Source organism: Coregonus clupeaformis, unplaced genomic scaffold (genome assembly GCF_020615455.1).
Source record: "Coregonus clupeaformis isolate EN_2021a unplaced genomic scaffold, ASM2061545v1 scaf0368, whole genome shotgun sequence".
Lineage (NCBI taxonomy): Eukaryota > Metazoa > Chordata > Actinopteri > Salmoniformes > Salmonidae > Coregonus > Coregonus clupeaformis.
This window is the reverse complement of record NW_025533823.1, coordinates 310,110-323,404: the sequence shown is the minus strand read 5'-3', so window position 1 is coordinate 323,404 and position 13,295 is coordinate 310,110. Positions and strand designations below refer to the sequence as shown.

Sequence of the window (13,295 nt, the reverse complement as noted above, 5' to 3'; positions counted from 1 at the left end):
TGGCTGTATATGACCATGTGTGGTTGAAGAGGACCAGTCTTATCCCAGGAGACAGAACAGCCGAGTGCCTCTTCCCTGGGACCATGAAGAGCTCCTAGCCTTAGTGTCCTCTGCCTGATCTGAACTATAGGGCTGACCTGTACTGTACTGACCCCATTGTCCTTTCCAGCACTGTTCTGGCTACTATGGTGAAAACAAACCAGTTCCGTTTGGCCCTATAGTGTGAATCAGTTACTCCAGCCAACTACAGTACAGGATGCCCCCCTCACCCACTCCACCAACTACAGGATGGCCCCCTCACCCACTCCACCAACTACAGGATGGCCCCCTTTCCCACTCCACCAACTACAGGATGGCCCCCTCACCCACTCCACCAACTACAGGATGGCCCCCTTTCCCACTCCACCAACTACAGGATGGCCCCCTCACCCACTCCACCAACTACAGGATGGCCCCCTCACCCACTCCACCAACTACAGTACAGGATGGCCCCCTCACCCACTCTACCAACTACAGGATGCCCCCCTCACCCACTACAGGATGCCCCCCTCACCAACTACAGGATGCCCCCCTCACCCACTACAGGATGCCCCCCTCACCAACTACAGGATGCCCCTCTCACCCACTCCAACCTCAGCCAACTATAGTACAGGATGCCCCCTCACCCACTCCACCTCAGCCAACTACAGGATGCCCCCCTCACCCACTCCAACCTCAGCCAGCCAACTATAGTACAGGATGCCCCCCTCACCCACTCCACCTCAGCCAACTACAGGATGCCCCCTCACCCACTCCAACCTCAGCCAGCCAACTACAGTACAGGATGCCCCCCTCACCAACTACAGGATGCCCCCTCACCCACTCCAACCTCAGCCAGCTAACTACAGTACAGGATGCCCCCTCACCAACTACAGGATGCCCCCCTCACCCACTCCAACCTCAGCCAGCTAACTACAGTACAGGATGGCCCCCTCACCCACTCCACCTCAGCTAACCCCATATAGCAGTGAGGGTACTATTAGCCATGTCATGCAGAGTGACACCAAGCTAAAGACCACACACCCCATGCTACGGGGTTACTTAGCTATACAAAATGTTGGAATTGTTTGGTAGAAAACAGTCACTGTAGAACTATAGATCTGTCTGTAAGCAGCATGGGTCATAGCATGAAGCATCAGTATGGTTGTATGTTTGCATTTACAATTTTTTTAAATCCCATTAGTTGAACTTAAAAAAGGCATCAGGTCTGTTTTTTTTCTTTTGATGATTCTTGCATGTGAACTGTTTCATAAAGAACCTGCTTCTTTGACCCACCGTGTGGTTAGTGGGGTATCATGGGATATATTTTACAGAGGAGATGGAGACTTGGTGAGTTAGACGGATACGACTATCAACAACGTTGTCATAGATCCATTCTTTGGTTTTTATTTTGTGAGAAAGTCAGGAAGTCTCTTGGTTATTGCAATGTTTTGGTAAATACAAAGTAAAAGTCTTATTCCCACAAATGTTATTTTAAACCATGGTCCTTTGTAGCTCAAACACAAGGTTAGTGGGTTCGATTCCCGGGCACACCCTTACGTAAAATGTATGCACGCATGACTAAGTAATTTTGGATAAAAGCGTCTGCTAAATGGCTTTATAATATGACCAAATCTGATGATATTTGATGACATTATTGAACTATGCGCAGGTGGCTTTATTGCGGACATTATTTGACTATGCCCAGTAGGGGGCGGTATTGAATAGTCTCAGAACTGGTGTGTGGTTAACGTGTTACTACTGCAGTTGTAGAATGTTACTGTATATGAGGAAATACAGTATTTTAGTTATTGAACTGAACAGCAAAAGTATAACTGATCTGGCTGAAAGTATAGCAAATAATAGTTTTATGGGTTTAAATATTTCATATTGGATATTATTTTAGACACTTACCAAGTGGATTGGATGACAATGGAGATTAAAGGGATGGTTCATCTCATTTTGATTTTGGGGTATAATTAATCTTACCTTGAGTTGTCCAAATGGATGAATTATCACTAAAGCCAAAGGAAGCTGTGAGAGAAAGGGTTCAACATAATAATGAAATCAAGGAATGTCTACTGTACTAACAAGCTGTCTCTCCCTATAGTTTTTTGATTTCATAACATATTTCAAAGTAGTAGATAAGAGATCACTTGATTTATCTCTATGATTTCTGATTGCGTCTAATATCTACATATTCCTGTTAGAAAAGTGTTGATTGTGTCAATCCTGTCTGCAAAAGCTAAGTGATTCTGAATGTAAGGTGTGCCTTCAATAAAAACGTGTTCACGTTAACTCCTGTGAGTGAACGCTGTAGTGCACGTGTCAAACTCATTCCACGGAGGGCGGACTGTCTGCGGGTTTCCGTTCTTCACTTGTACTTGATTGATTCATTAATGTCACTGATTAGTAAGGAACTCCCCACACCTGGTTGTCTTAAGTCTTAAATGGAAGGAAAAAGCCAAAAGCAGCAGATACTCGGTCCTCCGTGGAATGAGTTTGACAGCCCTGCTGTAGTGGGTGGTCTTTGAAACTCCAACCCGGTTCCTGGAGAGCTGCCCTCCTGTAGGTTTTCGCTCCAACCCCAGGTGTTACTAACCTGATTCATCTTATCAACCTGCTAATTATTAGAATCAGGTGCGCTAGATTAGGGTTGGAGCAAAAAACCTACAGGACGGTAGCTCTCCAGGAACAGGGTTGGGCAGTCCTGCTCTATAGGCTTCCACTAAATCCGAATCGGGGAAGATCAGCGCTATAGCGCGACTGAAATTTAGAGGCAAATTAGTGCATTCACGGTAAATTCTGCATATGTCGTCTCAATCGGAAATTACCTTTCAATTTAAATCGCGCTATGGTGCTGAACTTCCGTGATAAGGATTAAATCGAGCCCTTACAATTCATGAGGTATGGCTTTTGTCATGATTTAACACACGCACACACACAAATAAATATACTTTACCTAGATATAATACTGGTCCTGATGGTAGCAGGACTGCATTTAAATGTTATATTTATTGCCACCACAGCGAGGCCTCCTCATCCTCCGGCCTACATAAACTGCATTCATAATCAAGTGGGAAGGTGGTATTTGCCACATAAGACTCCGAAAAATCCACTTGAACGCCCGTCCAATTCGTAATTACTAGTGGGAACCTCGTCTATTGCCGCGTTCACATGCTAGTCGGAACTTGGAAACTTGGACATTTCCGACTTGTAAATGGTTGTAGTTATACACGTGCAAAAATTCATTAAATCAGCAAGTCGGAAATTTCTGAGTTTCGTAGTTCGGACTAGCATGTGAACGCTGCATATCATCCCTGAGCTCCGACTTCTCACACAGGCTGACCTCTGACGTCACCTACTAAAGAAATGAACTTGATAATAGCATTTTGAGGTCACCTACTAAGGAAATGACCTCGATAATAGCATTTTGAGGTCACCTACTAAGGAAATGACCTCGATAATAGCATTTTGACTTCACCTACTAAGGAAATGACCTCGATAATAGCATTTTCGGCAGTTAAATGTAACAACAACAACAAAACACGTATAAAAAGCAATCTATTGATGTAGTTTTTGAACACTATAATTTGTTCACAAGCGTGATAGCTGTACTTTTAGTTCATGGTTGACTCAGCTTGTTGGCCGTTAGCCAATCTTGAGTTTCTCAACAAGTTCAAAGCATGTGAATGCATCCAAGTGGTAAATTACAACCTTTCAACTTTAGTTAGGAACAACACAGCACTAGTGTTGGTCTGTGACAGCTATAAAAGCCAGTCAGCATCCTTATTATTGTGAGGAAGCTGTAGGACAGTTTGTACGGGAGGATGTAACCAAATCATGAACTAATCGCCTGTGCCCTGCTTGCAAGACTCTGCCCGAGACTCTGAGAAGCTGATATAAGGTAGAGCCGAGAGTGCAGGCAGGTCTTGGCAGGGGGGAGCTGATCTTGAATGAACGTTGGACTTGTAGCCTTTGCAAGTATCCGCATTGCACTCACCCAGACCCCATTGGTTGGGTCCCTTCAGCTGGGAGACCTAAGTGTTTTTAAATGTTCAATATTATGTCTATGTCCTCTTTCGTTGGCCTAGTCTTGTTAAATGTTTTTTGGAATGTGTTGTTTTTTCAAATACAGCGTGGGTTAACCTCCTGAGTGGCGCAGTGCTCTAAGGCCTATCATCTGACACCGGTCAAACAAAGGTGGCGGTAACATCGTGCTACTCTGCTCAATCCAGTACTGGCCCCACCTCTCGGTTGGTCTAGCGAGCTGCTGACAGCCTGGAGAATACCTTGGGTGCAATCGTTAGTCCAAACAGTTTACGTTTTGCAACTAAAACAAGAGTTTCTATTGGACAAATTCAGGCTCCCCTTTTCATTCCATCTGCTCCCTTTTAAGAAACGTTTTGCAACAGAATCGGCGTGAGGAATACCAAACAGAACCAAACGGGGAGGGACCTACCTGAATGCGTCCAATAGAAACTAGTTTTTTGTCACTTTCCCGACTAATGAATACACCCCTGAAGTTATCCATGGCCCTCAGACATACAGGAAATGTTTCTCAAGAAAGGATATAAAATAATAAAGATTCATCACATTACCGAGTTATGTAACATACAGAGGAAAGGGTAGCTAACTACCGAGTTATGTAACATACAGAGGAAAGGGTAGCTAACTACCGAGTTATGTAACATACAGAGGAAAGGGTAGCTAACTACCGAGTTATGTAACATACAGAGGAAAGGGTAGCTAACTACCGAGTTATGTAACATACAGAGGAAAGGGTAGCTAACTACCGAGTTATGTAACATACAGAGGAAAGGGTAGCTAACTACCGAGTTACGTAACATACAGAGGAAAGGGTAGCTAACTACCGAGTTATGTAACATACAGAGGAAAGGGTAGCTAACTACCAAGTTATGTAACATACAGAGGAAAGGGTAGCTAACTACCGAGTTATGTAACATACAGAGGAAAGGGTGGCTAACTACCGAGTTACGTAACATACAGAGGAAAGGGTAGCTAACTACCGAGTTATGTAACATACAGAGGAAAGGGTAGCTAACTACCGAGTTATGTAACATACAGAGGAAAGGGTAGCTAACTACCGAGTTATGTAACATACAGAGGAAAGGGTAGCTAACTACCGAGTTATGTAACATACAGAGGAAAGGGTAGCTAACTACCGAGTTATGTAACATACAGAGGAAAGGGTAGCTAACTACCGAGTTATGTAACATACAGAGGAAAGGGTAGCTAACTACCGAGTTACGTAACATACAGAGGAAAGGGTAGGTGAGGCAGAATTCTACAGAGTCATACCTGTGAGAAGGTATGCATGTACAGTAGGTTATACTGTAGGATGTGTACAGTAGTTTATGTGGTAGGATGTACAGTAGTTTATGCGGTAGGATGTACAGTAGGTTATGTGGTAGGATGTACAGTAGTTTATGCGGTAGAATGTACAGTAGTTTATGCGGTAGGATGTACAGTAGTTAATGCGGTAGGATGTACAGTAGTTTATGTGGTAGGATGTACAGTAGTTTATGCGGTAGAATGTACAGTAATTTATGTGGTAGGATGTACAGTAGTTTATGCGGTAGGATGTACAGTAGTTTGTGGTAGGATGTACAGTAGTTTATGTGGTAGGATGTACAGTAGTTTGTGGTAGGATGTACAGTAGTTTGTGGTAGGATGTACAGTAGTTTATGTGGTAGGATGTACAGTAGTTTGTGATAGGATGTGTACAGTAGTTTATGCGGTAGGATGTGTACTGTAGGATGTGTACAGAAGTTTGTGGTAGGATGTACAGTAGTTTGTGGTAGGATGTGTACAGTAGTTTATGCGGTAGGATGTATATTAGGCTGTACGGTAGTTTGGCATGGGTCCTCAGATCCTCAAAGTTCTACAGCTGCACCATCGAGAGCATCCTGACTGGTTGCATCACTGCCTGGTATGGCAACTGCTTGGCCTCCGACCGCACGGCACTACAGAGGGTAGTGCGTACGGCCCAGTACATCACTGGGGCAAAGCTTCCTGCCATCCAGGACCTCTATACCAGGCGGTGTCAGAGGAAGGCCCTAAAAATTGTCAAAGACTCCAGCCACCCTAGTCATAGACTGTTCTCTCTGCTACCGCACGGGAAGCCGGTACCGGAGCGCCAAGTCTAGGACCAAAGGCTTCTTAACAGCTTCTACCCCCAAGCCATAAGACTCCTGAACAGCTAATCATGGCTACCCGGACTATTTGCATTGTCCCCCCCCACCCCCTCTTTTTCCGCTGCTGCTACTCTCTGTTTATTATCACTTTAACTCTACCTACATGTATATATTACCTCAATTACCTCGACTAACCGGTGCCCCCGCACATTGACTCTGTACAGGTACCCCCTGTATATAGCCTCGCTACTGTTATTTTACTGCTGCTCTTTAATTATTTGTTATTTCTTTGTATTTTTTATTTATCTATTTTTTACTTAACACTTATTTTTCTTAAAACTGCATTGTTGGTTAAGGGCTTGTAAGTAAGCATTTCACTGTAAGGTCTACACCTGTTGTATTTGGCACATGTGATAAATAACATTTGAATTGATACAGTAGGCTGCGTACGGTAGGATGTCTATGTAGTTTATACAGTAGCCTTACAGTAGGGTATAAAGTAGGCGGGGTATAGTGGGCTGTGTAGTAGGGTATAGTGGGCTGTGTAGTAGGGTATAGTGGGCTGTGTAGTAGGGTATAGTGGGCTGTGTAGAGTGGGCTGTGTAGTAGGGTATAGTGGGCTGTGTAGTAGGGTATAGTGGGCTGTGTAGTAGGGTATAGTGGGCTGTGTAGTAGGGTATAGTGGGCTGTGTAGAGTGGGCTGTGTAGTAGGGTATAGTGGGCTGTGTAGTAGGGTATAGTGGGCTGTGTAGTAGGGTATAGTGGGCTGTGTAGTAGGGTATAGTGGGCTGTGTAGTAGGGTATAGTGGGCTGTGTAGTAGGGTATAGTGGGCTGTGTAGTAGGGTATAGTGGGCTGTGTAGTAGGGGTATAGTGGGCTGTGTAGTAGGGTATAGTGGGCTGTGTAGTAGGGTATAGTGGGCTGTGTAGTAGGGTATAGTGGGCTGTGTAGTAGGGTATAGTGGGCTGTGTAGTAGGGTATAGTGGGCTGTGTAGTAGGGTATAGTGGGCTGTGTAGTAGGGTATAGTGGGCTGTGTAGTAGGGTATAGTGGGCTGTGTAGTAGGGTATAGTGGGCTGTGTAGTAGGGTATAGTGGGCTGTGTAGTAGGGTATAGTGGGCTGTGTAGTAGGGTAGAGTGGGCTGTGTAGTAGGGTATAGTGGGCTGTGTAGAGTGGGCTGTGTAGTAGGGTATAGTGGGCTGTGTAGTAGGGTATAGTGGGCTGTGTGGTAGGGTATAGTGGGCTGTGTAGTAGGGTATAGTGGGCTGTGTAGTAGGGTATAGTGGGCTGTGTAGTAGGGTATAGTGGGCTGTGTAGTAGGGTATAGTGGGCTGTGTAGTAGGGTAGAGTGGGCTGTGTAGTAGGGTATAGTGGGCTGTGTAGAGTGGGCTGTGTAGTAGGGTATAGTGGGCTGTGTAGTAGGGTATAGTGAGCTGTGTAGAGTGGGCTGTGTAGTAGGGTATAGTGGGCTGTGTAGTAGGGTATAGTGGGCTGTGTAGAGTGGGCTGTGTAGTAGGGTATAGTGGGCTGTGTAGTAGGGTATAGTGGGCTGTGCAGTAGGGTATAGTGGGCTGTGTAGTAGGGTATAGTGGGCTGTGTAGTAGGGTATAGTGGGCTGTGTAGTAGGGTATAGTGGGCTGTGTAGTAGGGTATAGTGGGCTGTGTAGTAGGGTATAGTGGGCTGTGTAGTAGGGTATAGTGGGCTGTGTATAGTGGGCTGTGTAGTAGGGGTATAGTGGGCTGTGTAGTAGGGTATAGTGGGCTGTGTAGTAGGGTATAGTGGGCTGTGTAGTAGGGTATAGTGGGCTGTGTAGTAGGGTATAGTGGGCTGTGTAGTAGGGTATAGTGGGCTGTGTAGTAGGGTATAGTGGGCTGTGTATAGTGGGCTGTGTAGTAGGGTATAGTGGGCTGTGTACTAGGGTATAGTGGGCTGTGTAGTAGGGTATAGTGGGCTGTGTAGTAGGGTATAGTGGGCTGTGTAGTAGGGTATAGTGGGCTGTGTAGTAGGGTATAGTGGGCTGTGTAGTATGGGTATAGTGGGCTGTGTAGTAGGGTATAGTGGGCTGTGCAGTAGGGTATAGTGGGCTGTGTAGTAGGGTATAGTGGGCTGTGTAGTAGGGTATAGTGGGCTGTGCAGTAGGGTATAGTGGGCTGTGTAGTAGGGTATAGTGGGCTGTGTAGTAGGGTATAGTGGGCTGTGTAGTAGGGTATAGTGGGCTGTGTAGTAGGGTATAGTGGGCTGTGTAGTAGGGTATAGTGGGCTGTGTAGTAGGGTATAGTGGGCTGTGCAGTAGGGTATAGTGGGCTGTGTAGTAGGGTATAGTGGGCTGTGTAGTAGGGTATAGTGGGCTGTGTAGTAGGGTATAGTGGGCTGTGTAGTAGGGTATAGTGGGCTGTGTAGTAGGGTATAGTGGGCTGTGTAGTAGGGTATAGTGGGCTGTGTATAGTGGGCTGTGTAGTAGGGTATAGTGGGCTGGGTAGTAGGGTATAGTGGGCTGTGTAGTAGGGTATAGTGGGCTGTGTAGTAGGGTATAGTGGGCTGTGTAGTAGGGTATAGTGGGCTGTGTAGTAGGGTATAGTGGGCTGTGTATAGTGGGCTGTGTAGTAGGGTATAGTGGGCTGTGTAGTAGGGTATAGTGGGCTGTGTAGTAGGGTATAGTGGGCTGTGTAGTAGGGTATAGTGGGCTGTGTAGTAGGGTATAGTGGGCTGTGTAGTAGGGTAGAGTGGGCTGTGTAGTAGGGTATAGTGGGCTGTGTAGTAGGGTATAGTGGGCTGTGTAGTAGGGTATAGTGGGCTGTGTAGTAGGGTATAGTGGGCTGTGTAGTAGGGTATAGTGGGCTGTGTAGTAGGGTATAGTGGGCTGTGTAGTAGGGTATAGTGGGCTGTGCAGTAGGGTATAGTGGGCTGTGTAGTAGGGTATAGTGGGCTGTGTAGTAGGGTATAGTGGGCTGTGTAGTAGGGTATAGTGGGCTGTGTAGAGTGGGCTGTGTAGTAGGGTATAGTGGGCTGTGTAGTAGGGTATAGTGGGCTGTGTAGTAGGGTATAGTGGGCTGTGTATAGTGGGCTGTGTAGTAGGGTATAGTGGGCTGTGTAGTAGGGTATAGTGGGCTGTGTAGTAGGGTATAGTGGGCTGTGTAGTAGGGTATAGTGGGCTGTGTAGTAGGGTATAGTGGGCTGTGTAGTAGGGTATAGTGGGCTGTGTAGTAGGGTATAGTGGGCTGTGTAGTAGGGTATAGTGGGCTGTGTAGTAGGGTATAGTGGGCTGTGTAGTAGGGTATAGTGGGCTGTGTAGTAGGGTATAGTGGGCTGTGTAGTAGGGTATAGTGGGCTGTGTATAGTGGGCTGTGTAGTAGGGTATAGTGGGCTGTGTAGTAGGGTATAGTGGGCTGGGTATAGTGGGCTGTGTAGTAGGGTATAGTGGGCTGGGTATAGTGGGCTGTGTAGTAGGGTATAGTGGGCTGTGTAGTAGGGTATAGTGGGCTGTGTAGTAGGGTATAGTGGGCTGTGTAGTAGGGTATAGTGGGCTGTGATTATCCATGATCATGCCTTTTAGTCCATGGCTTATCTGGCCTTTGTCTGGGAAAAGGCCTTAAAAGTACACCCTGAGGAATATCACATGCTCATTTGACTTGTATAACTTTATTTATAAAACAACCACTGTCACAAATGACATGAGACTTCACATTCAACACTGTAGAGAAAAGTGTCTGATCCATTTTGTACACATCAGGCCATAACCAGGTTAGCAATAGCATGAGAAGTGGAAGATTATGGTTGGAGAGAGAATGTCCATTTGGTACCAGAACCTTTATCCTGTGAATGATAACGACATGATGGCTCTGTCACCACAGAGAGCTTTCAGCCAGAGAACTCCAGGATTATTACTGAAAGCCTGGTCCCAGACCTGTTAGTGCCGTATTTCCAACTCCTATGTCAAGCCAAATGTGACAATGACCATAGGAGTTGGAAATACGGCACGGAGTTGGTAAGACAGGGAAAAAAACCCTACCTGGGACCAAACTACTGAAGACAACTGCTACTGCTACTAAACAAGCCTGCTAGTGATAGCCGACAGTTTGGAATAGTCTCTTTCTATCTTACGCTGGTGTGTTTGGTGGCGGAACCTTTTATTCTAGTTCCTGTAGGATTGTCTTCAATCAGGACAACATTGTTGGAGTCAAAAGGCGTGTTCATCCGCTCTCCGGGCATCTTGTGCTCTACGATAACAGGCTTCTTATATGGACAAGCCCAGAATGAATTCAAGAAATAAGAAGGATTATGCCTATTGTGCATACCATACAACCCCTGCATATAAGCCTGGAAACCCGACGTTGAATTTCATTGATTGATTGAGGAAAGTTTCCTCTCACGAGTTCTACAAGACAATGTTGAATCAAATTATATTTTAACTTCCTTTACCGGTTGTCCGTGTGGTTGGTCCTTTGGCATTTAGGAATGTGAGAGAATATATCCACAGGAAAGTATAATTACATCATTTTTTTAAAGCGCTGGTAGTGATTTCAGAATTCTATCACCTGTAATTCACATTAAGACCACAAGATGTCACAATTATTTTCCCAACACTTTCCCTGGCTGCCACTGATCTTGCTCAACAAAGAATGTCCTCTGTGTGTTTATAAATTAGCAAAAATGTCAAACCTGTTTTTGCTTTGTCATTGTGGGATATTGTGTGTAGATTAATGAGGGGAAAAAAACTATTTAATCAATTTTAGAATAAGGCTGTAACCTAACAAAATGTGGAAAAAGTCAAGGGGTCTGAATACTTGCCGAAGGCACTGTATATCTCCAACTTTTTCAAAGAATTTCATAAATATCACCTAAAGTTGTGATGACATAAAAAAACGGAAATATCACATTTACATAAGTAGTTAGACCCTTTACTCAGTACTTTGTTGAAGCACCTTAGGCAGCGATTACAAGCTAGAGTCTTCTTGGGTATGACGCTACAAGCTTGACACACCTGTATTTGGGGAGTTTCTCACATTCTTCTCTGCAGATCTTCTCAAGCTCTGTCAGGTTGGATGGGGAGCGTTGCTGCACAGCTATTTTCAGGTCTTTCCAGAGATGTTCGATCGGGTTCAAGTATGGGCTCTGGCTGGGCCACTCAAGAACATTCAGAGACTTGTCCCGAAGCCACTCCTGCGTTGTCTTGGCTGTGTGCTTACGGTTGTTGTCCTGTTGGAAGGTGAACCTTCGTCCCAGTTTGAGGTCTTGAGCGCTTTGGAGCAGGTTTTCATCAAGGATCTCTATACTTTACTCCATTCATCTTTCCCTCGATCCTGACTAGTCTCCAAGTCCCTGCCGCTGAAAAACATCCCCACAGCATGATGCTGCCACCACCATGCTTCACTGTAGGGACGGTGCCAGGTTTCCTCCAGATGCTTGGCATTCAGGCCAAAGAGTACAATCTTGGTTTCGTCAGACCAGGGAATCTTTTTTCTCATGGTCTGAGAGTCCTTTAGGTGCCTTTTGGCAAACTCCAAGCGGGCTGTCATGTGCCTTTTGCTGAGGAGTGGCTTCCGTCTGGCCGCTCTACCATGAAGAAGAAAAGGAGAGCCTCTCACTCTAGGAGCTCAGATGCAATAATTTAATATCCTAATAACCAACGTTTCGACAGACAAGCTGTTTTCATCAGGGTATAATGACATTATACCCTGATGATATTAAATTATTGCATCTGAGCTCCTTTTCTTTTTCAAGTGTTTTACGCCGTCAGCCAGCACCTCGCCTAAATAGGTGTGCGTTTCTTTCACCTTTATCTCACTCTATTATGAAGGCCTGATTGGTGGAGTGCTGCAGAGATGGTTGTCCTTCTGGAAGGTTCTCCCATCTCCACAGAGGAACTCTGGAGCTCTGTCAGAGTGACCATCGGGTTCTTGGTCACCTCCCTGACCAAGGCCCTTCTCCCCCGATTGCTCAGTTTGGCCGGGCGGCCAGCTCTTGGAAGTGTCTTGGTGGTTCCAAACTTAGTCCGTTTAAGAATGATGGAGGCCACTGTGTTCTTGACATTCAATGCTGCAGAAATTTTTTGGTACCCTTTCCCAGATCTGTGCCTCGACACAATCCTGTCTTGGAGCTCTACGGACAATTCCTTTGACCTCATGGTTTGGTTTTTGCTCTGACATGTCCTGTCAACTGTGGGACCTTATATAGACAGGTGTGTGCCTTTCCAAATCATGTCCAATCAATTGCATTTACCACAGGTGGACTCCAAGTTGTAGAAACATCTCAAGGATGATCAATTAAAACAGGATGCACTTGAGCTCAATTTCTAATCTCATAGCAAAGGGTCTGAATACTTATGTAAATAAGGTAGTTCTGTTATTTATTTTTAATAAATGTTTTACAATTAATGCTGTAACGTAACAAAATGTGAAAAAGTAAAGGGGTCTGAATACTTTCCGAAGGCACTGTATTTCAATGAAGTTAGATCTATAATTATTTTCTAAATATTCAAGTAGAAAAGCTAGATAAGCTAGCTAGAAAAGATAAATAATCCACTTGTTTAGAGAAATTTAGATTAATTTTTTTGTAAAGTAGTAATATGTTAGATGATTGTGCTGGGGGCAACCCGTGACCCCTATTAGATGGTAACTGGACCCTGGGGGCTAGTTTCCCCATTATGGCTATGAATGTCTTTCTACATGTCATTTAGACATTGACTAGCCTGGTTGCTAGCTAGCAACTTCATTAGCAGTAAATGCTAGCCAGCTAGCTAATTAGCATAAACTGCTAGCAGTGCTCGCTAGCAACCTTACTACCAGATCGTCTGAGGTAAAATACGTTTAAAAAAGACAACGTAACTTTAATTGCAGTTAATGCTAAATGTTTCCACTAGTGACTGACAGCGTTACAGTTAATGTTACTCTATAGCCTTTTAGCTATTTTACACAGCATCTTATGTCATATAGCTAGCTACGTTTTTATGAGGTTTTCAATTGGCATCTCTCCCCCTGTTTTCAGTCACAGGTGGGGACTGGATTAGGTGTGAGCAGTTCAGGAGGTGGACTCATGAGTTGTGCTTCAATTTTACTGCGGATAGTTTTATTTGTGACATATTTACAAATTAGAGAATCATGCAATAGCAGAGCATAAGA

At 44.9% G+C, this 13,295-nt stretch overlaps 2 protein-coding genes across 6 annotated transcripts in view; both read left to right on the top strand.

Annotated features, from left to right (window-relative positions):
* Positions 1-2,330, top strand: part of LOC121555340 (calpain-1 catalytic subunit-like) — a 56,965-nt gene extending 54,635 nt beyond the window's left edge. For all 4 annotated transcript variants that reach the window (XM_045215109.1, XM_045215106.1, XM_045215108.1 and 1 more), the window contains one exon: positions 1-2,330. In XM_045215109.1, the coding sequence (XP_045071044.1) occupies positions 1-27 (27 nt within the window). In that variant the 3' untranslated portion in view covers positions 28-2,330.
* LOC121555342 (extensin) lies at positions 289-2,330 on the top strand. Of its 2 annotated transcripts, none has more exons than XM_045215110.1 (2): positions 289-703; positions 789-2,330. In XM_045215110.1, exons 1-2 carry the CDS (start codon positions 289-291, stop codon positions 992-994), a joined length of 621 nt encoding a protein of 206 aa, XP_045071045.1. In that variant the 3' UTR covers positions 995-2,330. The 2 variants fall into 2 exon arrangements, with proteins under 2 accessions (XP_045071045.1, XP_041725108.2); XM_041869174.2 differs by having other exon boundaries at positions 752-2,330.
* Positions 2,331-13,295: the final 10,965 nt, after the last annotated feature.

Excerpts from the sequence above, each read along its gene's own strand:
- LOC121555342 (XM_045215110.1), top strand. The coding sequence starts at position 289 with ATGGCCCCCTCACCCACTCCACCAACTACAGGATGGCCCCCTTTCCCA. Across the intron at positions 704-788 it reads CTACAGGATGCCCCCCTCAC|CCACTCCAACCTCAGCCAGC; the intron begins CCACTCCAACCT and ends ATGCCCCCTCAC.